At 44.7% G+C, this 25,712-nt stretch overlaps 1 protein-coding gene across 3 annotated transcripts in view; it reads right to left on the reverse strand.

Annotated features, from left to right (window-relative positions):
* Positions 1–25,712, reverse strand: part of KIAA1211L (KIAA1211 like) — a 362,116-nt gene that overhangs the window by 119,564 nt on the left and 216,840 nt on the right. For all 3 annotated transcript variants that reach the window (XM_029604772.1, XM_029604771.1, XM_029604770.1), the window contains exons 3-4: positions 7,541–7,709; positions 3,214–3,349 (exon numbers count right to left, since the gene is read on the reverse strand). In XM_029604772.1, the coding sequence (XP_029460632.1) occupies positions 3,214–3,349; positions 7,541–7,709 (305 nt within the window). The remainder of the gene's footprint in view (positions 1–3,213; positions 3,350–7,540; positions 7,710–25,712) is intronic.

Genomic DNA, 25,712 nt, shown 5'->3' on the forward strand with positions numbered 1-25,712 from the left:
TGGTCTTAGTCATCATTGTTTTTAGATTGATTGGATTCTAATTTTATTTTATTAGGGATGTGCAGCCCCAAAAGTTTTGGTTTGGTTACTTTTTTTCATTTTGGAAGGTGGGAAGGTCATTCTTTTTTGTTTAATGATTTTTCAGTTCAGTTTGTTTACCAAACCAAAAGAAAAACCATTACACAAGAAAAAAAAAAGCGTCCTGTAATGGTCCTGGCAAAGCCTTCCAGTGTTATAAAAACTGTGCCAAGCCAGACCCTGTGCTAGGCCCCACCCCTCCATTTAAAAATGCCAAGGAGCTCCCACCCTGGTCCCCACTTACCCTGGGATTCTGGTTAGAAAAAGGCAGGAGTAATGCCCAGGCGATCCTGCTAGGTCCTGGAACTTTAAAAAAAATGGCTTCATCCACCTGGAGGACAACGCCAAAGTGATGTCTCTTTGGTGCCTTCTTCCACTGGTGCGGCCAGTTCCAATTTGCAGGTATTTTTGTAGGAGGCTATTTTTGATTTGTTCCATTTGGAACAAACTAAAAATGGTTTCATTCTTTGCCTTTTTGGTATTCATTAGAAATGTATGCGCATCCCTAGGTTTTGGTAAGGTAGATTGTTTTATTGATTTGATATTGTTTTCAATTTATCTGACTGTATACTGCTTTGTGGCTCTAAGGGAAAGATGGGTAACCACATACAACTAAAATAAATACACTGTGAATTTCTCTTATTGTAATGAGAAGAACAAGGGTGGAGGGGAGCAAATACAAGCTTTGGCTGCCAGGCATCAGAGACTCATGGTACGCCACTGGATGCAGTGGAAGCATTTATAGCTCCTGTAAGAGGAGAGGCAGGGAAGAAACTGGGTTTATCACTCAAGGGTAACAACTAGTGCAGGGGTCGGGAACCTATGGCTCGCGAGCCAGATGTGGCTCTTTTGATGGCTGCATCTGGCTCGCAGACAAATCTTTAATAAAAAAGTAAAAATCTAACAAAAACCCCCACCCTCCTGACGCCCCCCAAGACCTCCAAAATTAATTTACTACAACCTCCCACCCTCCTAACCCCCCCAAGACCTGCCAAAAGTCCCTGGTGGTCCAGCGGGGGTCCAGGAGCGGTCCGGGAGCGATCTCCGGGACTTGGGCTGTCGGCTGCCAGTAGTCAAAATGGCACCGACAGCCCTTTGCCCTCACTATGTCACTGGGGTCGACCAATGGTGGCGGTAGCCCCTGTGACATAGTAAGGGCAAAGGGCCGTTGACGCCAAATTTTGACTACTGGCAGCCGACAGCCCAAGTCCAGGAGATCGCTCCCAGACCGCTCCTGGACCCCCGCTGGACCACCAGGGACTTTTGGCAGGTCTTGGGGGGGGTCAGGAGGGTGGGGGATTGTAGTAAATTAATTTTGGAGGTCTTGGGGGGTGTCAGGAGGGTGGGGGTTTTGTTAAGATTTTTACTTTTTTATTAAAGATTTGTCTGTGAGCCCTGGATCCCCGCGGGAACACCAGGGACTTTTGGCAGGTCTTGGGGGGGGGGGCAGGAGGGGGGGGGTTGTAGTAAATTAATTTGGTAGATCTTGTATGGCTCTCACGGAATTACATTTTAAAATATGTGGTGTTCATGGCTCTCTCAGCCAAAAAGGTTCCCGACCCCTGAACTAGTGACTGGATTCAGGGATCATAACTATAGGAGTCTGGAAGAGGAGCCCTGATACATGGCCCACAGTCTAAGACTGTTTCAATGCCTGGACTAGGCACATTTGGGCCGATTCAGTAAAGTCCGCGGGAGAGCGGGCAAACGCCCACTCTCCCAGCACGCGCACAGGCCACTCGCCTGTGAGCTCGATTCAGTATTTAAATGAGGCCCGGCGGTAGAAACGGGCAAAAGGAGGCGCTAGGGACACTAGCGCATCCCTAGCACCTCCTTTTGGCCCGGAGCGGCGAATGTCAGCGGGTTTGACAGCCGACGCTCAATTTTGCCGGCGTCGGTTCTCAAGCCCGCTGACAGCTACGGATTCGGAAACCGGACGCCGGCAAAATTGAGCATCCGGTTTTCGACCTGACAGCCGCGGGCCGACTTCAAATTTATTTTTTTTTTAACGTTTTTTTACCCTTTGGGACCTCCTAATTAATATCGCCATGATATTAAGTCGGAGGGTGCACAGAAAAGCAGTTTTTACTGCTTTTCTGTGCACTTTCCCGGTGCCGGAAGAAATTAGCGCCTACCTTTTGGGTAGGCGCTAATTTCTGAAAGCAAAATGTGTGGCTTGGCCGCACATTTTGTTTTCTGAATCACGCGGGAATACCTAATAGGACCGTCAACATGCATTTGCATGTTGAGGGCGCTATTAGGTTCGGCGGGTTGGACGCGCGTTTTCGGCCCCTTACTGAATAAGGGGTAAGGGAAAACGAGCGTCCAATGGCGGGTTAACAGTGTGCTCCGTCGGAGCGCACTGTACTGTATCGGCCCAATTGGGAGGGATTTTAAAATATGGGAAAAATCCCTTGGTAGTTGCAAATGAAGATTCATGGCATCAGGATCTCAGCACTGGTTCTGACTGAGCTGGAGGCCCAAAGGAATAGGAGGAAACTACTAGGTCACAAAACAATTCTAGGCAGCTGCTTGTGCCGATATGTACCACATCTGTTTTCACAGACTTTGGCAATTACAGCCCACCACATGACTGATTTTCTATGCAGGATACTGCAGTGATTTGCCAGTGCCTTCTGTAGTCACTGTACCTGGTCTTCCCAGGTTGGTCTCCTATATGCTAGCCAGGCCTGACCCTGCTTAGCTTCTGAGATCTGACAAGACTGGGCTCACTCAGTGTGGTAGGTGTGGGCCTAAGGAAGTACCTCACTATAAAAGGCTGGTAATTATCCAGAGGGAACTCAAATATAGCTGAACTTTGACATGTGCTATTGAAATGAAACATGTTTTAAAGATAATTTTTTCTTAATGTCAAATGTATTTGCAGACACTGAAGACCCAGTATATGCAAATATCTCATGCTTATTCACCGTGGACATCCTGAAAATGAGCAAACTGAGGGGTCAATAGGGTAGTCTTAGGAGCCACTGATCTATGCCACATTGTGCACTATCGATACGAAAAACTAGAAAAGAAATGCATACTAATGAATACTAAAGCTATAACTGTGTAAACTGAGTTTGAAAACATATTGATCATATGTAATGCAAAGATCAATGCCTTAAATTTGAGTACCTGCAAGGCTCTAATGTTTTCTGAAACATTTTCTTGAGAAAACACTCGCACTGGCCGCACTGGCTCCTGCACAGCTTCAGGAATGAAGATGCTGTCATGTGACAGAGCTCTGTTTCCCAAAATGCCTTTGGGGGACCTAGATTAACAAAACTTTATTAATTCACTTCCTTATTTGTATAGTTAATTTACAAATTAATCATTATGCTTCCTGCACAGCATAAATTTCACCATGTTTTCATGTCCTAGATTTTAGACAACTAAAATAAATACATCAGATCTGCTGCTTAAAAACTACAGAGGCTGATATTCAGTGCCACTTAGTCAAACAAGTTTAGACTTAGCTGGCTAATTGGTGTGGTTGAATATTCAGCTGCATTCAGCAGCCACCATTAGCCACAACTTTTCAGGCTAAATAATGGACGGGTTGGGGTGTTCCAGGGTGTGGCTAAGTGCTGATATTCAGCCTTATCTAGCTTACCCCTAGACTCATCAAAATGCTGTAATATCACAGGCCTAATGCCTGAAATTTTGTACTATGTTATATCGTCCTAGCTTGATGGTACCCTGTTAGAGTCCATCAAGCTAGGGCGAGAGAACATAGTAGAAATGTCATCTTTGTGAGACTTTCCTCACTCCAAATGATGTCAAATCTTCACCAAGGTATACTGTGCTGTTCATACTTTTCACTCTGCATGAAAAACTGGCCCCTAAACCCCCACCAACACCTCACCTCGAGCTATTAGCTGGACTACTATGATGGCCTTATAGTCTCTCTCTCTCTGTCTTTCTCCTCCATTTCTCTCCTTCTCCCCTCTCAAGCCCAGAAATGGCAGAAATGCAATTCAAAAAATTTATCGCGAACTGCATTACGGCCGTTTCGGTCATATCACACAGCTTAACTCCAGGAAAAAAAGGTTAGTTAGTGCTATAATCGCATGCATTATGGTGGTAACGCATGCATTAACGTGTTATCGTGTGCGTTAACGCCATAACACATTTTGATGAATGACCCTATAAGTTATGACTGTTATTGGAAAGTTCTAAAGTTAGCTGGATCAGCGTTCAGATAGCTGGGTATATTCAGTGGTGCGGCCGTGCTGCTAAAGATCCTGGCTAAGTTAGCCGGATATATTTGTCTGGCTAATTATTTCAGCCAGATAGTGGCTCAATATCTACTTCTACCATGAGCACCAACAATAATGCACACACAGCAGACTAAAAAGAAAACAAAATAATGCATACACAGCAATGGATACACAGCAGACTAACAAGAAAACAAAATACAATTCGTTTAGGGGGTAAAATTAACCTTGATCTGCTAAGTGTTCAGGTCATTGCCAGTCTTTTTCTATAAAAGCTGTTTGACTTTTTTCCTCATTTCTGCTAGCCATTACAGCAAGGAGCAATAGGGATGTGCAGCAGGGACAGATTCGTCCCATTCGGTATTCGTATTCGTCGGGACCCAAATCCGTTGCATCCGTTCTCGGGGGACCCCGATCCGTTCATTAGTTACATATGTATTCGTTTCCCCAAAAAAACCCCATCGCAACCCTTTAAATTTTATTTACTACAACCCTCCACTCTCCTGACCCCCCTCCCCCCCAAGATGTGCCAAAAATCCCTGGTAGTCCAGCGGGAGTCCTGGAGCGATCTCCTGCACTCGGGCTATCGACTGCCAGTATTCAAAATGGCGCAGACAGCCATGTCACAGGGGCTACCGGTGCCATTGGCCTGAAGCTCGTTGTCCCTGAAAGCAAAAGTGATTGCCACCAGAAATACAACTTTTCAGGTGAGGAATTTCAAACTACAGGACTGCAGGGGCTCAAAGGAAGGCTGAATCAGCCTTGCCAAGACCACGCTGAGGTCCCAGGATGCTGCTGGTGGCCGAAGAGGGGGCTTCAGTTGGAGGAGACCCCGCATGAAGCGGCCAACCAGGAGTTGGACCGAAATAGGCGTGCCAGCGACACCTCGGTGGTACATGCTGACAGCGCTGAGGTGCACTCTGATGGAACTGATCTGTAGCCCAGACTCAGACAGGTGCTACAGGTAGTCCAGCAGCTGGGGGAGCGGGAAAGAGAAGGGGTCCAAACCCATGCCCTCCGCACCAGATGGAAAAATGTTTCCACTTTGAGATGTAGGACTTCCTAGTCGAAGGTTTCCAGGACTAGATGAGGACCCGAGAAACACAGTCCGAGAGCTGTAATGGCTGGAGGATCATGCGCTCAACATCCAAGCCGTGAGGGCCAGCCGTCTGGCACTGATGCCTATGGCGGCCAAGTGGGCTGCAGTTTCGAAAACATCGTAGGTGGAGCACACCTCACGTTTCCCTGCCTCCAGACCCAGCGAGGCAATGGTGGCAAGTGCTTCCTGCAACTGCTGGGGAAGGCCCTCTGCAAAATCCTGGACTCACTTTCAGAGATTCTGGTTATATTGAGTCATGTAGAGCTGGTAAGCTACAATGCAGGCGACGAGCATGGCTCCTTGGAAGATCTTTCTCCCTATGGCGTTAAGTTCCCTATGCTCACGTCCTGAAGGAGTGGAGGCATAGGTGTGGGAGCGCCTGCCCTTTTTTAGGGCGGACTCCACTACCACCAACTGGTGGGGGAGCTGCCTCTTTACTGCTGCCAGGGCCTGCTGTACCAAATAGTTGGCATCTACCTTTCTGTTTACTGGGGAGATGGAAACGGTGTGATCCCACATGCGGAGGAGGAGATCCTTAAAGATGTCATGGATTGGAACTGCCACAGTCTCCTTAGGAGCATCAATGAACTGGGGCACCTCCAGTATCTTGTGGCGCGCATTGTCCTCTGTAAGGAGATGGCCTCAGTCAGAGTAGGTTCCATTTACCACTACTAGCTGTCATCTGCCAGTCAGTCAACCAATTTATAATCTATTCCACCACCTTGGGACCCACTCCCAGGCTTTTAATTGTGTTCATGAACCTTCTATGTGGGAAAGTGTCAAACGCTTTGCTGAAATCCAGATAAATACATTGAGTGCTCATCCTTTATCTAATTTGCTAGTCGCTCAATCCAAAAAAAATCAACAATCAGATTCATTTGACATGACCTTTGACTAGTAAAGCTGTGTTGCTATTGGACTGTACATAGTTGACAATTTTTCTTCAGCACCATCTCCATTAATTTTCCCATTACCAACATAAAATTAACTGGCCTGTAGTTTTCAGCCTCTTCTCTGTTCCCATTTTTGTGAAGCAGTACCACCGCTGCCCTTCTCTAATCTTGCGGCACCACCTCCATTTCCAGGGATCTACTGAATAAGTGTTTCAGCAGGCCCACCAGCACCTCTCTGAGCTCCTTTAGTATCCCAGGATGTATCTCATCAGGGCTCAAGGCTTTGTCGACTTTCAGTTTTGCTAGTTTCACCTGAACAGTCTTCTGTAAATGGGCTATCTACCCCTTTCCCATCCATACACTTGCCAACCAGCAATAGTCCTCCTCCAGGTTCTTCTTTAGTGAACGCCGAAATGACGTTTAATGTTTCTGCTTTTTTCTCATCTTTCTCCACACGATGACCCTTGTTTCATTTCACTCTTACAATACTACCTCTGGCCTTCCTCCTTTCTCGGATATATCTGAAAAAGTGTTTTGTCACCTCTTTGGCAATCCTTTCTTCCATTTGTACTTTTGAAATGCTGATTTCCTTGTCTCTTTCAGCTTCAGTGGATATTCTTCCCTGTGTTCCTCTTTTTGAGTTCCTTTGTACTTTTTGAATGCTTTTTTTTTGCCTTTAGTTTTTCAGCCACCAATTTGGAGAACCATATCGGTTTCTTTTTTCTCTTCCTTGTGTATATACTTGTTGCCTTTATAATAGCTCCTTTTAATTTGACCCACTGGCTCCCATGGTTTCACACAGTCTTCTAGCTAGCTCCTGCTCAAGGTACCTCCCGATTTTAACGAACTGTGTATTTTTGAAATCCAGGACTTTGTTCTTTCTGTGCCTTTTCTTTGTTTTGGCTGCTATATGAAACCATACCGTCTGATGATCACTGGTGCTCAGGACGCACATTAGAGATACCATCTGCATTTGTGAGTACCAGGTCCATTGTCACTCCTCCCCTTATGGGATCCATCACCATTTGTCCAAGCAGAACATCTTGAAGGGCATCCAAAATCTCTCTACTACTTACAGATTCTGCAGTTCTATATTTTCATCCATTTAAATCAGCACTAAGTTTCAGTATCAGATACACAGTTTCAAACACCAGTATCACATATTTTAGTTTTTCAGTGGTATCTAAATATACCTTTAGCTTCTAAAAATAACATTTTCTGTTAAAGAAATTAAAATTAACATAACATCTTACCCTATCTCTTCTTCAGAATCTGAGCCCACAAGCATAGATTCTGAGGCTGTGACATCACTGGCAGATTGGCTTGGTTTCAGACCAGTTTTCGCTAAAGAGGGCAAAGTCTCTTTCTTTTTCTTTTTAACAAATAATTTTTTGAAAGATTTAAACTTTGACTTTTTCTTTCCTAAAGAAAAGTAAAAAAAAAAATAAAGACCTTATATTTTCAATTGTAATATACATACAACTTGATAACTTTGTACAGTAGTATAACATTAGAAAGTCATGAAAGCACTAAACGCACTTGTTGTTGAATACTAATGGTTTGCTGTGCTTTTGCAAATGAGTGCTGATAAAAGGTTTAGCAATCTTTAACCATTCTCTTTTTTATTGATGACCCATCAGTGTAAACTCAGTCCCAGACCTCTGAATCGCCCACAGTAATTTACAGCTCATGTGCTCATGGATTGCCTTATCATATTACAACAGGCTTGTTCTGCCTTCAAGAAGTTTATTCTTGCATTCAATATCATCTAACCTCCTAACCTGGAAATGCAACCCGTTCCTAATCTATGTTCCCATGATGCAAGCCCCCAATTCCCTTGCACATGTATTATATGTACTATAATTAGTTCTTGTTAACCACTCCTCCAAGTTATAATGTAAAAATAAGCAGCCCATTGTATATTAAGCGGCACGTTTTATAATAAGTTACTTGTTAACCGTTCTAAGTTATACTGTAAAAATAAGCAGCCCATGTCTTATTTACTGTTCAGCTCTATGTGAACCGATGTGATATCTCGATCGAATGTCGGTATACAAAACAAACAAACAAACAAACAAATAAATAAATAAAATCTACAAATCTGGAAATAATATATCTTATTCCTTGCATTGCTAAGGAAAATTCCAGATCAAATGGTATTCTAAATATACACTCACAAAATATAAGAGCCCACATAAAAAAGTCAGAAAATACAAGCAGTTACACCAATTTTCAAAATGAAATTGCATGCATATGCTCACTTTGAAAATTAGTCCACCAAAACTACCCAAACACAATTGCACCTGCTGATTTGTGCAAAGGAAATTTCTGGGAAAACTGATGTACATGCTTTTGAAAATCCCAAAATTTGTATGTTCGTGCAAACCCTTCCCTAACTCCACCCCAGGAATGCCTCCATTCATCCCAAGTAAACTTGTGTGCATACAGGAAGGACGTAGGCATGTAAGTTTACCTGCATATTGGGCAATTTTATAACAAGCACTCTTTTTACCTTGGAAATGCCTTTGAAAATTACCCTTCCGGATGTGCTGAGATCAGATACTACACACCACTCTTCTCTTCAAAGAAGTCACTCCTATCTCTGCCCTTCTCTATGGACAATTCCTGACTCCGTGCTTTCCACTTGGCTGCATCATGTGCTTGGAACAGACTTCCTGAGCTGCTGAGTCATGCTCCCTCTCTCGCCTTATTTAAATCCCATTTAAAAATCACCTTTTTGAGGCTGCTTTAAATCTTAAGCCTGATTGTCCACCTTCAACCTGTTAACTAATTTTAAACATTGTCTTAACTATATGAAATGGGAAGTTTGTTCTGATTAGAATGTAAGCTCTATCGAGCAGGGATGGTCTCTTATGTGGTATTTGTACTGTGCTGCATATGTCAAGGGTGCTATAGAAATGTTAAGTAGTAATAGTATGTGTCAATTCAGAAATCAAGCTTACTTTTTGTAAGCATTTGGGATGGCATGATTACTATTAGGAATTTTTTTCCCTCTCCAACATGGCTGGCTGGCTGGGGATAAGCAAGCTTAGCTGCTTGGACTTTCATGAATACGGCACTGAATTGTAGAGTGTGTTACTCTTTATTATGAGGAAAGATGCTGGGCTGCTGGTATTTTGTCTGCACTAGAACAAGGGACAGAGCATACTATACATTTTTTTAAATAAAGAAATTACAGAAATTGGAAAAACCACACACAGTAATATGATAGAACATTTATTAAATGGTAAATCATAAGAAAAAAATTAAATGTTCAGCAGTTTCTGCAACAAAATTTTTTTTAGAAAAATACACTGAAATATTTCTTGCCTCTAACGAAACATTATCACTGAAAAAGAAAATTTAAAGTTATTGACTAAATTTGGCAGCTTCTGAGCAATGTTCAGTGTTATTCTGAGTTGAGACAAGTAATTCAAGAAAGGTCTCATACCATCCCTTTTCTGGATCATATGACAATGATTTTATACCATCAATTTAAACCCTGCTTGCACTTCACAAGGATTTGAAATCCTGATATATTTTGATCTACATCACTAATTGGTACCACAGCTCTAACAGCCAGTCATTGACTCTGAAATTTACAAAACCTTTCGAAGTCCCTGTTCTTATTAACATCACCCATCGTTTTATTCCCTTCGCATCTGGGAGGTATGTTTATGAAGGGTATGCAAACTTGCCTGACATTAAATCAAACCAGGAATACTTCAGCTTGGTTTTATTCCCCCAAAATCTGTGGGCTTACAGAATTCCATAGCTGGTTTAGGCTGAAAGAAGACTACTAAAAACATTTATATAATACTACAAGATGTATGCAGCACTGTGAGAGTCCCTGCCCTGTCGCACATACAAAGGGGTGGGTGTGGGTACAGGGAAGGGATGCAGGGAGGACCATTTTCTTTTGCTAGCTGAGATGAGTTGTATACCGATTATAGTTGGGATGTTTGACCATCAATTAGACTCACTTGGTCTATAATCAGGTCCAATCTCCGTTTCTATTTAATTATTTTTTATTTTTTATTTTTGCAGTTTTAAATACAATCAAGAGAACTTGACATAGAAATACCAACTGTACAAAGGAGCTATGACCACAAACGTAGGATAATATAAAGACAGTGTTACCCCAGTACATACCTCTTCAAATCCCTATACTTAGAGCTCAGAGCCTTAGAGCAAGGTCAACAAAGAAATCCAACCTGACCTAACTGCTAAAAGAGATTCCCACTTAATTGACAACTCAAAGGTATAGCAAATGTTGCTTACCTGATGTAACAGGTGTTCTCACAGGACAGCAGGATGTTAGTCCTCACAAATGGGTGACATCGAGGATGGAGCCCACCACGGAAAACTTCTGTCAAAGTTTAAACAGAACTTTGACTGGCCCCTACTGGGCATGCCCAGCAAGGCACTGACCCTGCAGCCAGCAGGGGTCTCCCTTCAGTCTGATTTTCAAAGCTACAGGCAGTGCCTAGAAAGTAAAAATAAAACGAACCCAACACCGCAGGGAGGCGGGCGGGTTTCGTGAGGACTAACATCCTGCTGTCCTGTGAGAACACCTGTTACATCAGGTAAGCAACATTTGCTTTCTCACAGGACAAGCAGGATGGTTGTCCTCACAAATGGGTGAGTACCGAGCTGAGGATGTCCCGACTTGCACCAAATGTACCCAACGGTGTGCAGCAGGCACAATAAGTGAGGAGAAATTTGGGAAAGGGCATCCGCACCCAACCGGGTAGGTGGAAGGGTGTTGGTACATCAGGTTGGAAAAAGGTTACGCAAGACAGACTGGCCGAAGATGGAGTCCTGTCTTCCAGCCTTGTCCAAACAATAATGGGCTGCAAAGGTATGGAGAGAACTCCAGGTTGCAGCTTTGCAGATGTCAGGAAGCGGCACCGATCGAAGGTGTGCCACTGACGTCGCCATGGCCCTCACAGAGTGTGCTTTAACACGGTCTTGAAAAGGAATGCCAGCTTGCTCATAGCAAAAAGAAATGCAGTCCGCCAACCAGGAAGAAAGAGCCTGCTTACCCACAGGTTGTCCCAACTTATTAGGATGGAAAGAGACGAATAATTGAGTGCTCTTACTGTGGGAAACTGTACGGTCTAGGTAAAAAGCTAGAGCTCGTTTACAGTCTAGGGTATGCAGGGTCTGCTCTCCAGAGTTGGAGTGGGGCCTGGGAAAAAAGATAGGTAGTATGATGGATTGATTGATATGAAACTCAGAAACTACCTTAGGTAAAAATTTAGGGTGAGTGCGGAGTACCGCCCGGTCCTGCAGGAGCTTAGTGTAAGGCGGATAGGTAACTAGGACCTGTAATTCACTAACCCTGCGAGCTGAAGTAATAGCCAAAAGGAATAACACTTTCCAAGTGAGATATTTAAAGTCACAGGAGTGCAGAGGTTCGAAAGGAGGTTTCATAAGACGACCAAGAACCAGGTTAAGGTCCCAGGATGGGGCCGGAGGACGCAAGGGCGGCTTTAGATGGAGCAAGCCCTTAAGAAAGCGTGTTACTAGGGGTTGTACTGAAATAGGATTACCCCCAATACCCTTATGGAAGGCGGCTACCGCACTGACATGCATTCTGATAGAAGAGGTTTTAAGACCTGATTCAGAGAGATGCCATAAATAGTCCAAGAACTTGGAGATTGGACAGGAAAGGGGATCAAGGGACTGAGAAGTGCACCATGATGTGTACCTTTTCCATTTGTATGAGTAAGACTTTCTTGTGGAAGGCTTTCGTGAAGCTATCAGGACCCGAGAAACGGAATCTGAAAGGTTGAAAGGCTGAAGGACTAACCTTTCAACATCCATGCCGTCAGGGACAAGACTTGGAGGTTGGGATGGAGGAGGCATCTGTCGTTTTGAGTGAGCAGATGCGGGTCCCTTCCCAGAGGAATGTGCCTGCGGATGGAGAGATCCTGGAGTATTGGAAACCATACTTGGCGTGGCCAGTAAGGTGCTATCAGGATCATGGTTCCTCCGTCCTGGCGTAGCTTCACGAGAGTCTTTGACACAAGAGGGAGTGGAGGAAATGCATAGAGCAGACCGGTTGTCCACTTGAGGGAGAATGCATCCCTCGGCCGAGAGTGCTGGCTCCGAATGAGAGAGCAGTAATCGTCCACTTTGTGGTTCTGAGGGGACGCAAAGAGGTCTATGCGGGGAGAACCCCACTTGTGAAACAGAGAGGTCGCTACCAGAGGATCGAGTGACCACTCGTGTGGTTGGAAGACACGGCTCAGCTGGTCTGCCAATACATTGTCTACTCCCGGCAGGTAAGTGGCCCTGAGGTACATGGAGTGGGAGAGGGCTTCCGCCCAGATCTGCGCAGCTTCCTGACACAGAAGGAAGGAGCCTGTGCCTCCCTGCTTGTTTATGTACCACATGGCCACTTGGTTGTCCGTCTGGATTAAGATTATCTGATGAAAGAGATGATCTTTGAAAGTGCGGAGCGCATAGCGGATTGCTCGAAGTTCCAGGAAATTGATCTGGTGTTCGGCTTCCTCTTTGGACCATAACCCTTGGGTTTGAAAGTCGTCCACATGGGCTCCCCAACCGATGTGAGAAGCGTCGGTGGTTAGGATTACTTGCGGATCCGGTGGAAGAAAGGGTAAGCCCTGAAGGAGGTTGACCTGAGTCGTCCACCAGGTTAAGGATAGGCGCAGCGCTTGTGTGACTGTGACTATGGAGGACAGAGGCTGAAAAGCTTGAATCCATTGGTGTCGTAGAGTCCATTGTGTTACTCTCATGGCTAGTCGGGTCATGGGAGTGACTTGAACCGAGGATGCCATGTGCCCTAGGAGAATGAGGAACTGGCGAGCCGTGGCAGTGTGCTGAGACTGGAGCTGGCGAGCCAGGGACATTAGGGTGTGGACCCTCTGAAGAGGAAGGTAAGCCTTTGCCTGTAAGGCGTCCAAGTCTGCCCCAATGAAGGATAAGGTTTGAGACGGGACTAAGCAAGATTTCTCGTAATTGACAAGAAACCCTAAGGAAAGGAGTGTTTGAATAGTCAATTTTAGGGAGGATTGAGCTATCTGTTGGGTGGAGGCCCTGATTAGCCAATCGTCCAGGTATGGGTAGACGTGGACACCTTCCTTCCTTAGGAATGCTGCTACCACTACGAGACATTTGGTAAAGACTCGTGGGGCAGAAGCTAGACCGAAAGGGAGGACACGGTATTGATAATGGTCGTGGCCTACTAGAAACCGCAGATATTTGCGATGGGATTGCGTGATCGCAATGTGGGTATAAGCGTCCTTGAGGTCGAGAGAGCACAGCCAATCCCCTCTTTGTAGCAGAGGGAGCAGCGCGCCTAGGGTTACCATTTTGAACTTCTCTTTTTGAAGGTATTTGTTGAGGGCTCGAAGGTCCAAAATGGGACGTAGTCCCCCTGATTTCTTTGGTATTAGGAAGTATCTGGAATAGAATCCCTTGCCTCGTTGAGAGGGAGGAACGGGTTCTATAGCATTTGATTGCAGAAGAAGGGATACTTCCTGTTGTAATTGAGCCAAATGGGTGGATAGACTCCACGCTTGAAGAGGCGGGGAGTCTGCCGGAAGAGTTATGAAGTTGAGGTGGTAACCCTGTGCGATAATTGTTAGCACCCACTGATCTGAGGTGATCCGCAACCAAGGTTGTAGAAAATGGTACAGTCGACCTCCTACAGGGATGTCCGGAAGAGGGGTTTGGCATGTGTTCCCTACAGGGGAGTCAAAGGCCAGCCGCAGGCCCAGGAGGAGGGGCTACAGTAGGCCTTTGTTTCCTAGGCTGACGCGGCTGAGGCCTAGTAGAGGATCGAGCTGGACGAGGCCTGGCCGATGGAGGGTAATAACGGCGTGCTCGAAAGAATGACTTCTTAGAGTCTTTCTTTTGCGGTTGCTTGGAGGTCAGCTCAGGTGGGACAGATGAGAGTTGTTTCAACGTCTCATGGTGGTCTTTTAACTCCGCCACAATCTGCTGAATTTGCTCTCCAAACAAATTATCGCCTAAGCAGGGTAAATCAGCAAGACGATCTTGAACCTCTGGGCGAAGGTTGGATGATTTTAACCAAGCCCAACGTCTGGCTGAGATGGCTGTGGCTGAAACTTTTGTGGAAGCATCGAATATGTCGTAGGCAGTCCTAATCTCGTGCTTCCCTGCCTTAAATCCCTTGTGAAGAAGGGCTTGAAGCTGCAGTTGGTATTGGTCTGGCAACGTGTCAGCATAGTCTTGCATCTGCTTAAGGATGGCTCTGTTGTACTGAGTCATGTAAAGTTGATATGAAGCTATGCGTGAAATCAACATAGCTCCATGATAGACTTTCCGTCCAACACTATCTAGGAACTTGTTGTCCCTGGTAGGTGGGGTAGAAGAGTGTGGCTTAAGACGCTTGGCCTTCTTCTGCGCGGACTCAATCACAACAGAGCGATGATCCAGTTGAGGTTTTTGGAAACCTGGTGCTGACTGGACAAGGTAGGTGGAGTCAGCTTTTTTGTTAACTGGTGACACTGATGAAGGAGATTCCCAGTTTTTCTTGAGCAGATCCAAAAACACCTGGTGTATAGGGATGGAAGCGATGATTTTTGGAGCATCCAGAAATTGAAGGAGTTCCATCATCTGGTGTCTGTCATCAGCTTCAGATTGTAGTTGAAAAGGTACAACTTCTGACATCTCTTTCACAAAATTAATGAAAGATAGATCCTCAGGAGGAGATCTTTTTCTACTCTCTGTAGGAGATGGTGGCGAAGGCAAATCTGTGTCAGAAGATGTATCATCATCATCACCCCAGGTATCGTAGGGATCAAGTGGGGCTTGTAGCCCTGATGGACCTGGCTGAGGCTCTGAAGGCATCGATGGAAACCGAGGTGGAATCGGTGCCGTAGGTGGAACCAGAAATGGCATCGATGGCTTCGGTGCTGCCGATGGAATCGGTGCCTGGCGTGGAATGGATGGAACCGAAGGATATATCGGTGGAGATATACCAGAAGGCACCGATGGAACCACCCCGGAAGGGGGAATCCGGAACGGTGTTTCTCCTGCCGATGAAAATCCAGTCGGAGACGGTGGTGTTGTCGATGGTACTGGAATCACCGATGGAAGGGCCGTCATGAGCGCCTCCATGCGGCTCAGTAGCGGTGCTAGCGCTTGTATCAACGGCTCGGTGGTCGGTTCCCTCCTCGGTGGCGAAGCCGGTGCCGGTGTCGGTGTCGGGGGGCGGCACTGGAACCGGTGCCGGAGACGGTGCCGATGGAGGTTGCAATTTCTTCATCGCTTTCTCGATGGCCTCCTGGACCAGCCGGTCCAGTTCTGCCCGGAGACCAGGGGTAACCATACCCGGCTCGACGGGAGAGGGAGGCTGAGGCAGGGCCGGAGGGACCACCGTAACCGGTGGGATCACGGCCCCCGCACCCCGGGAGGGTGAGGGTTTCCTCGATGCCGGCGAACGAGACGTGGAGGGTGTCCGGTCTGTTCGCGGCTTCTTTGTCGGTGGCTCGGCTTGAGCAGAGGTCGATGGCTGTGGATCCTCGACAGGCCGAGACTTGTGCCGTCGATGGCGGTGCTTTTCCTTCCGATCCCCTCGCCCATCCGGGGAAGGGACGGGAGTCGACGGCCGAGAAGCGATCGATGGCGGACGGTCACCGGAGGGTTGACGATGATGGTACAACTTCGACGGTGCCGGTTCCGATGACGTCGATGCTATCGATGGCGTTGGGGTGGGTGCATGGAAGAGGAGCCCCATCTTCTCCATCCTGGCTTTGCGACCCTTGGGTGTCATTAAGGCACATTTGGTGCAAGTCAGGACATCATGCTCACTACCCAAACACATTACACAAACCCTGTGGGGGTCAGTGATGGACATAGTCCGGGTACAATCCGGACAACGGCGGAACCCCGTTGCCATGGCCTGAAGCCAAAATTTAGGCTGGGGATCGGTAAGTGCCAACAGGCCTCAAGGGCCAAAATCGACGGTAGTCGATGGAAAAAGGCAAAAAACTTACCGGGTTCCGTAAGATGACTAAAAATTTGTCGAAGGGAGACCCCTGAGGGGCAAATTTTCTTAGGAAATTAACTTCCAAATTCCTGTCAGGAACGTGGTTAGAGAGCTCCTTTCACCGCGTGGCAACTGCTGCGCGGAAAAAAGAAGACTGAAGGGAGACCCCTGCTGGCTGCAGGGTCAGTGCCTTGCTGGGCATGCCCAGTAGGGGCCAGTCAAAGTTCTGTTTAAACTTTGACAGAAGTTTTCCGTGGTGGGCTCCATCCTCGATGTCACCCATTTGTGAGGACAACCATCCTGCTTGTCCTGTGAGAAAAAATTGTACTAAGGGTATAATTCTGATCATCATCTACATTTCCCATCACCTCAGGGTCAAGAAAATACACCTCTGAACTGTGTAGACTCAAATAATATGCAACTATTTCCCTGATATTTAAGACAGCAACTGCATGGAAATCTTAGGAACATTTCTGCCCTAAGGGATACAGTTTTATATGCTGCATTAACAAAAATGTCTTCCTTTTCTCGTGTGACCCACACAGAGGTTTGGAAAACAAAGGTCACAGAACAAAGAATGTCTATTGTGAAAGAACAAGCACAGAATTACATTCCTTTCTTGTTTGAAAACAAAGGATCAAGCTTCTTCTGACTGCGTAGCAGCTCCTGTTGTGTAGCAATCCACAGAAAGGCAAAACACACTACACATTCGTAGGCAATTTTGCAGCAATGAGGTAAGTCCTTTCCGACCCAGACAAAGTGATTTGCTCAGGACTGCTGGATCTGTCTGTTTTTGCCCATTGATTTGGGCAAAATCTGGAGAAATCAGAGCAGGATCCAACACATATTTGTACACTACAGAAGTCTGTGGAAGGTTTTGTAGGCAATATAAGCATAAAGGTAAATCTAAATGGCTTAGATATCCAGATGAAATACAAACTAACTTCATTAAGAAACCAGAATTCCTTTTTGTAGTTTTACAGGAATTTTATTATGGCACTTAAGGCACACAATGGTTTCAGTTACATTAGACATTGCTTCAATTTGTTGTTCAGCACAGAAAATCATTCTTGTTCCAGTGCCTTGAAACCACCCCAGGGTCAATATTTAACAGCTTGTAGGTGGATAACGTAAGTTATCTGGCTAAATGCCAACTTTAGAATGATCTTGGCACTTGCACAGCTAAATTTTAGCTGTATAGAAACAAGGCGTTCTGGTAGTGGAGTTATTTTACCCACTATGTTAACTAGATAACGCCTTACCTTTGGCAGGAAACACAGACATCAAGTACAGACTTCACCTTAGGACAGTAATGTTGCACAGGAGCTGCCTTCTCCTGAATGGTAGGACAGCAATGTTAGACAGGAGCTTCCTTCTCATGGATACCTGGGCTTGGTCTCTGACTCTTATGCTCCCCAGCTGGGTCCCACCCACAGACCTCTTCTTAACTAGCAGGGTCCAGGAGATCTCTCCCTCTGTGGGATTTAAGGGGGACCAGGCATCTACAGTGGCCTGGTCCTGCACAGGTTAAGGAGGGCTAGTAAGGCCACTCTTTCACAAGGAGGAAATGCATTTGCATCTCTTTCTCTTGTGTTGCACTGCAGAGTCTCACTTATTGGGGGTTTTCATTGCAGTTTTTGTCTTCATATATATATTAATTTATCAATTTTTCAAATTAATAAACAAAATGCATGTTTTGCTTAAACAGAAAAATATCGTGGGACTTTACAGTTTCTAATATTCCATGCAATGCTAGGAAAAAAAAAGAAAAACATAATTACATATAATTTTATATACTTTTATATATTCTATTGGAATATCGAAAAACTATCTACAGCCAAATTTACCCCACTTCCCAGCAGAAAAGATAGGAGGAGGAAACAAAACTTAAATGGGAGCTTAGTATGGAATATAATTAAGGAAATCACGCGCATACATCACATATTTATATTTACTGGGTTAAGGTGATGGGTTTTCTGGCCTCAACGAACTCTTTCAGTTGATCAGAGGTAAAAAATATAAAGCGGTCATCTCCCTTTATAATATAGCATTTACATGGAAAAAGAAGTTTAAACGAAAATCCCAACCCTACGACCTCCTGTCTTAGATTCAAAAACTTTCGACGTCGGGTCTGTGTGGTCCGGGATAAATCGGCAAAAATTTTAACAGGAGAATCATAAAAATTTATAGGATATTTCCAGAAATAAGTTTTCATAACCAAGTTTAGATCTTTAGTCGTAATAAAAGATACCAACAGCGTTAAATTTCCTTGAAAGGGGACATTGTTAGTAATATTTCTTGATGTTCTTGAGACTGGGAGAAAGAAACAGGTATTAACCGATGGCATATTATCTTCATTGAAATCCAATTTTTCCTGAAAAAATTTCATTAGGGTTATGAAAGGTATATCGCCAACAACCCTAGGAAAATTGATCATTCGAAGGTTTAAATGTCTCGCTTTATTTTCTAAATGTTCCATACACCTTGATAAGACATCTCGATCTTTAATTGCAGCTATTTTGAAATCCTGAAGGATTTTCTCTCTTTCCTCCAGTCCCAATACCTTATTCTCTAAAGAATCAACCCGGCTTTGTAATTCTTCAGATTTATGAGAACAATGTGAATGGGAAAGATCCATCTTCACATTTAAAGAGTTCAAAGCTGTGGTCATCCCCGCCATCAGATCCCATATGGCGTTGAGTGTCACTGACTCTGGGCGGGCTGGGATCTTAAATATCTCACTGCAGTAACCCATCTCTGCGTTTAATTCTCTCTCCACACTTCCACCAACAATACCTGTTGTCCCTGCAGGGGTTTGTCCTTCCACAGGATTCAACGTTGATGGCCTGGGTTCCACTTCTCCAGGAGTCCATGGTGTTCTTTCCACGCTGGAAACGGCTTTAGAATCTGCCGATCCAACACTCAATGCTGCCACTTCCGCCCTCTGAGCTGGTGGCTGCCTCTGTTCGGGACTCAGAGAAACCTCCTCCGCAGGCGGAGTCGACTCTCCCAGGCCAGTCCGCACACCGGACTCCTCGGTTCTCTGGAGATTTTGTGCTGGTGAGTCCATGAATTTAGTAATCTCCTGTTGGTAACTCATTGAAGAAAAAGAAACCGGTGGGTATATCCGGACTTTTCCTTTACGTTTAGAAGGTATCTCGGTCTGAAGGAAAAATCAGCTGCAATACGGAGCTACTCAAACTCGTGTGCTCCCTGCGCCAATAGCCTCTCTTCCCCCCATTCCCCACTCTACACACATACTGGATGCCACTAGCTTTGGTGCAGTATGAAAATGCTTTGGGTTAACTTGATGGCTGCTCAGTAGCTGTGGTCCACATGAGCTCTCATCACATGTAGAAATTGTCCACTGATCAATGAGTGATGAATTATTGGCGAATAACATGTTGTATCCTATAACTTATTACTTCAAATGTATCAAATTCCTTTTTCGTCAATTTTTTGAAATACGTTAAAATAATAACTTTATTTATTTCACAGATATTTAGTGCTTAAACGCTATGGACCATCATACCACCCAGCAATACTGCAAGATAACCTTTACTTGTGTCTCCACCGCTCGGGGTCACCTTTAATCATCGGTCTGTAAAACTAAATTTTTAGAGACACATTTTTTCTTTTTACTTTTTTGAAAGCAGTAAATGGTACTTCCCTTGTTTATTTTGAGATATTATGATATCTGAGTCCAGAGTCCGACGTGAATTCACATTTCGCGCCCTGCTGCCTCAGGGATTCTTCGGCTTGATCGAGCTACCGCTGTCACAAGACAACTCTGGATATTCTTGAATCTTTAAACCAATGGGGAGGATCCATTAAGACACTTCCGATACTGCAACCCTTCTCTTTCAGCGTTTAGAACGGTTGAGAATTTCCATGTTACGATTCCTTGGGAGGCCATGGGAGGCCTCTCACCTTTTCTTTGGAGGCCGCACTGAAGCCGGGGCCTTTCCTGGACAGTCTATCCCGGTTTTGCTCCATGGCCTGGGAGGCCGCAGTTGCCATCTGGGCCTACCTGAGGCCTGCTCTGCTTCCTCCTTGACTTTCTGGTTTAGGCCTCGCCCCTTCTTCCTAAGGGGTCGGCCTGCAGCTCTTCTCTTTAGTTATAGGGCCAGCCGGGTGTAGCCCATCTAAACTCCTCCCAGGGAGTTACCTGCTTCCTGCTCTATAAAAGGATTTCTCTTTCAGTTCTGCTTTGCCTTGCATTGGAGTTACTTGCTCCTGGATGTCTCACTTTCCAGCGCTCCATCAGGCCTTTGTTCTTTGTTGGAGCTCCATGTCTCATCTTGATGTTAGCGATCCCGTACTGATGTTCCTCGCCTGTTCCTGATGTCCTGTACCCCAGGTTCCTCATCGCCTCCTTTCCTGGTGTGCCATGTCGTGGTCCGTGACCAGCCCATGGGTAGTGGCTGTGTAGGGCACTCATGGTACAAGGCCATCTTCACCTGCGTAGTACAAGCCTCCAGAAGACTTCTGCTTCAGTCCTGAGTTGTCTTTGAATCCTTGCTTGCTTCCGTCCCGGTCTTCGGAGTTCCTTGCATTGCGTCCGTCCATGCCAAAGACTCTGACTGAACCTGTGCCATTCCAGCGTGGTCCGCGTCCAGCCTAGGATGGGCTGGTAGGGCGTGCCTTGGTACAGGCTTCTACTGAATCTTCGCCATGTTCCAGTTTTCATCTATTCCACACCTCATCTAGAGCCTGCTTCGCATTCAAACGTGGTCCGCGACCAGCCCATGTGTAGTGGCTGTGTAGGGCACGCTGCGTCGCAGTCTCAACCCAGTACTTGATCTTGCTCCTGAATACTTTTGCCTGCAGTACTTTGCTTCTGAACCTTCGTCCAAAGTCCTTGCACGAGTCTTCGTCTGCGCACCCAAGTGAGTCTTCGTCTGTACCTCCAAGTTCCTCGTCTTTGTCTAGAGTCTCTATGTTCCAGATCCTTCGTCTGCCCTCGTCCGTAGTCCGGCCTGCTGCTCCATGCCGGCCTGCTGCTTCTGGAGCCAACACCATGTGTTGGCTCCAGAAGCATGCAGGTCCTGCAGAGGGTCAGACCGTCTGTCTCCACCCATGCTGGGACACGTCCTGCCTACCTCGGTGCTGCATTGGAGTCCTCTGGGGTTGTGCCGAGGCCTAAGGGCACACTATCTCCACAAGTTGGGACCACTCTCCCAGCGATCCCTAACATTCCAGAGGTATGAAATTCAAGTGCAGCAAGGCAATGCTATTAATGCTGCTGTTCTTTTTTTATATTAATGTTTATTGCTTTAGTTGAGATGAGTCTAATTATTATGGGAAGAGACCGTTATGGTGAGCTTAATAAAACAAGGGAGACCACTCAGTCAATTCAGTATTTACGTTATTTATGGAGAAATAATAGAGTGAGCCCTCTCAAGGGGGGGGGGGGAGAGTCGTGAGAGGGGTTATTAATATAGGTAATATTAATGCCAGGTCAATAAGGAATAAGGGCGAGTTGATCATGGATACCATTACCACACACCATTTGGATATCTTGTATGTAGCTGAGATCTAGCATCATGAGTTTCATTTAGTTCTCCTAAATGATGCATGCCCAGCGGGTTATTCTTTTTTTGAGCAGGGTTGGGAGAGGAAACAAGGGGGGCGGGATTATGGTCTTTTATAAAAACTCACTCAAGATTAGTAGACTAGTCCAAGAGGTTCACTCATCTATTAAAGCATTGGTTATAAGGGTTTCATCATGGAATATCTGTGTAATTTATCATCCTCCAGGTCAAAATTTAAAAAAACTTATGTTTACTTAATGACTTTCGGTAGGCGCTAATTTCTTCCGGCACTGGGAAAGTGCACAGAAAAGCAGTAAAAACTACTTTTCTGTGCACCCTCCGACTTAATATCATGGCGATATTAAGTCGGAGGTCCCAAAGGTTAAAAAAAGTAAAAAAAAAAAAAGAAAAAAAAATTGAAGTCGGCCCGTGGCTGTCGGGTCGAAAACCGGACGCTCAATTTTGCCAGCGTCCGGTTTCCGAGTCCTTGGCTGTCAGCGGGCTCGAGAACAGATGCCAGCAAAATTGAGCGTCGGCTGTCAAACCCGCTGACAGCTTCCGCTCCGGGCCAAATGTAGGCGCTAGGGATGAGCTAGTGTCCCTAGCGCCTCCTTTTGCCCGTTTCTACCGCCGGCTCTCCCGCGGACTTTACTGAATCGGCCCATTTGTGAGCACTCTCACCATGAGACTGACAAAGATAATTTTGGTAGGGACTTTAACTTACATTTCGAAGACCGTACCGCCTTAGGAATGCAAGAATTTGATGTGATCTTAGGGATGGCACATTTAACATAACTAATTCAGGGTAAAACTCAGAGCAGGACGCACCTTTGATCTTCTGCTATGCAGAGAAGATGATGTAAATTTAATTACGAATATCAATAAGCAAGAAGTAGGCTGGACAGATCATTTTTTGATCAGTTTTAAACTGAGAAGCCAGTCTCAAAGACCAAGGAATGTTATTGCCAAAGAGTGCTACAGGAAACGTCCACCAGTGAATACTGAGCTATTCCTGGAATGTTGGCAAGAGCAGTTTGAGCAGGAAAAATGGGATACCCTACCAATAGAAGCTATGGCAGATAGTTGGCATACATCTTTACAGATGACATATGATCAAGTAGCCCTAGAATTTGAAATTAAAATCAGAGAGCGGCTGCATTGTGCACATCAGCAGTAGCTACTTTAGCGACATGGCGTACTGGTCCAGCTCGACTTAAGTGTGCCTTTGATTCGGTGCATCAGGAGACACTTTTAAGCTGTTTAGCACTGTATAGCTTAGGGGAAACAGCTTTAAGCTGGTTTAGATTGTTTCTTACTGACAGAAGACAGAGTTCAGATGGGAAGTCAGACTTCGTCCTGGCACATGCTTAAATTTGGGGTGCCCCAGGAGTCAGCTCTTTCAGCAGTTTTATTTAATATTTGCCTTCTTTGGGGGCTTTATTACACTCATTGGATATTAAGTATTTGATATATGCTGATATTCAGTTTTGTGGTTTTTTTATCATGCGGATCAAAGTGTGAATTGCTGATAAGCAGATTTCAGACTACTTTCAGACTACCTTTGACTGACCACCATTTACTTTTAAATATAAATAAAACTAAGACCCTATGAATGGGAAAGACACCGGCTGGTTTCCCCAGGTCAGAGGTGCAAATTACCTCCGACCTCTTTGTGCCTTTATAGACAGAGATAAGAAGTTTGGGAGTCTTTTTAGACTCGCAACTGTCTATGAAATCGCAAATACACCATGTATCTTTTTTTTTTTTTTTAAATTGAAGATAGGCCATTAAAGTGGTTTTTTTTTACCCCCATGACCTTTTTCGGACAGTGGTACAAGCTTTGGTCCTGAGCCATCTGGACTATTGCAGTATGCTGTATCTAGGTCTATCAGAGAAGCTAACTCATGTGTTTCAACTTGTGCAGAATGCTACAGCTCGGGTTTCTGACCGGGCTCTCCAGAAGGGACCATGTCTCACCGGTATTAAAAGAACTTCACTGGTTACCAGTAAAATGGAAAGGACGGTTTAGACTGCCGATTATTGTTTTTAGATTGTTAAAGTGTGTACACCCCTGCGCCTTATGAGATATGCTGGAATATTATACTCCCGGAAGAACTAAGATCAACAGGAATCTTACAGCTAGGCATTCCTGCTACTAGTCAGTATAAATGGGTCCAAATGAGATCATGGGTCTTTCCTGCAGTAGTCACTTTGGAATGAAATAAACTAGCAGTAGGACTATATGAGCAGTCAGATCTAAAAATGTTTAGAAAATCAGTAAAGAAAATATTTTGAGAAGCTTTTAATTAGTTTTTTATTTTGATGTTTCTGTATTTTATCATTTTTAAAATAAAGTATTATTGTCTTGTATGTTTAATATGGTATATTATGGGTGTAACTTTGTAATCTGCACTGGATACATGTTAGGAAGTTGTGGACTAGAAGAAAATTTCAAATAAATAAATAAACTTACAGCTTGTGGAATCTTTCTATTAGATCGGAAACCTTCCAACTGGCAGGAATCTAAAAAGCATATTTGTTGCCATTCCATCCAACATGACACTTACAAGGGAAACATTAGGGAAATGTAAGGCAAATATAGTGCCCAGAGCTAATACCCTCTGTCACATTGCAAGAAACAATTTGCATCTTTGCTGGGTGGATCTGGCAACATCAGGAAAAAATATTTTCCCACCTAAAAAAGAACAAACCTTAGTACAAAAACACATTTGCAATGTCCACTCTTCGTCAGACTCTAATACAAAAACCAATAATAAGGTAGCAAGAGATTTCACCTCTAGCTGGGAGTTTAGAAGAAGAACAGTGAGATCTACATTCCTTATATTGAACAGTCAACATTCTATTTTTGTTCAAGAGACAATTTCTGAAGACAATCATAATTAGCAAGCTCTGTACCAATTTTACCAGAGAAAGAACTGCCATTGTTAAAAAATACCATTCTAGAAGCACAGTCCAGATGTATTCCACACATTAAGAAAGGTGGAAAGAAGGCAAAACGATTACCGGCATGGTTAAAAGGGGAGGTGAAAGAAGCTATTTTAGCCAAAAGATCTTCATTCAAAAATTGGAAGAAGGATCCAACAGAAGAAAATAGGATAAAGCATAAACATTGGCAAGTTAAATGTAAGACATTGATAAGACAGGCTAAGAGAGAATTTGAAAAGAAGTTGGCTGTAGAGGCAAAAACTCACAGTAAAAACTTTTTTAAATATATCCGAAGCAGAAAGCCTGTGAGGGAGTCAGTTGGACCGTTAGATGATCGAGGGGTTAAAGGGGCACTTAGAGAAGATAAGGCCATTGCGGAAAGATTAAATGATTTCTTTGCTTCGGTGTTTACTGAAGAGGATGTTGGGGAGGTACCCGTAATGGAGAAGGTTTTCATGGGTAATGATTTAGATGGACTGAATCAAATCACGGTGAACCTAGAAGATGTGGTAGGCCTGATTGACAAACTGAAGAGTAGTAAATCACCTGGACCGGATGGTATACACCCCAGAGTTCTGAAGGAACTAAAAAATGAAATTTCAGACCTATTAGTAAAAATTTGTAACTTATCATTAAAATCATCCATTGTACCTGAAGACTGGAGGATAGCAAATGTAACCCCAATATTTAAAAAGGGCTCCAGGGGCGATCCGGGAAACTACAGACCGGTTAGCCTGACTTCAGTGCCAGGAAAAATAGTGGAAAGTGTTCTAAACATCAAAATCACAGAACATATAGAAAGACATGGTTTAATGGAACAAAGTCAGCATGGCTTTACCCAGGGCAAGTCTTGCCTCACAAATCTGCTTCACTTTTTTGAAGGAGTTAATAAACATGTGGATAAAGGTGAACCGGTAGATATAGTATACTTGGATTTTCAGAAGGCGTTTGACAAAGTTC

This window comes from Rhinatrema bivittatum, chromosome 5 (assembly GCF_901001135.1).
Source record: "Rhinatrema bivittatum chromosome 5, aRhiBiv1.1, whole genome shotgun sequence".
NCBI lineage: Eukaryota > Metazoa > Chordata > Amphibia > Gymnophiona > Rhinatrematidae > Rhinatrema > Rhinatrema bivittatum.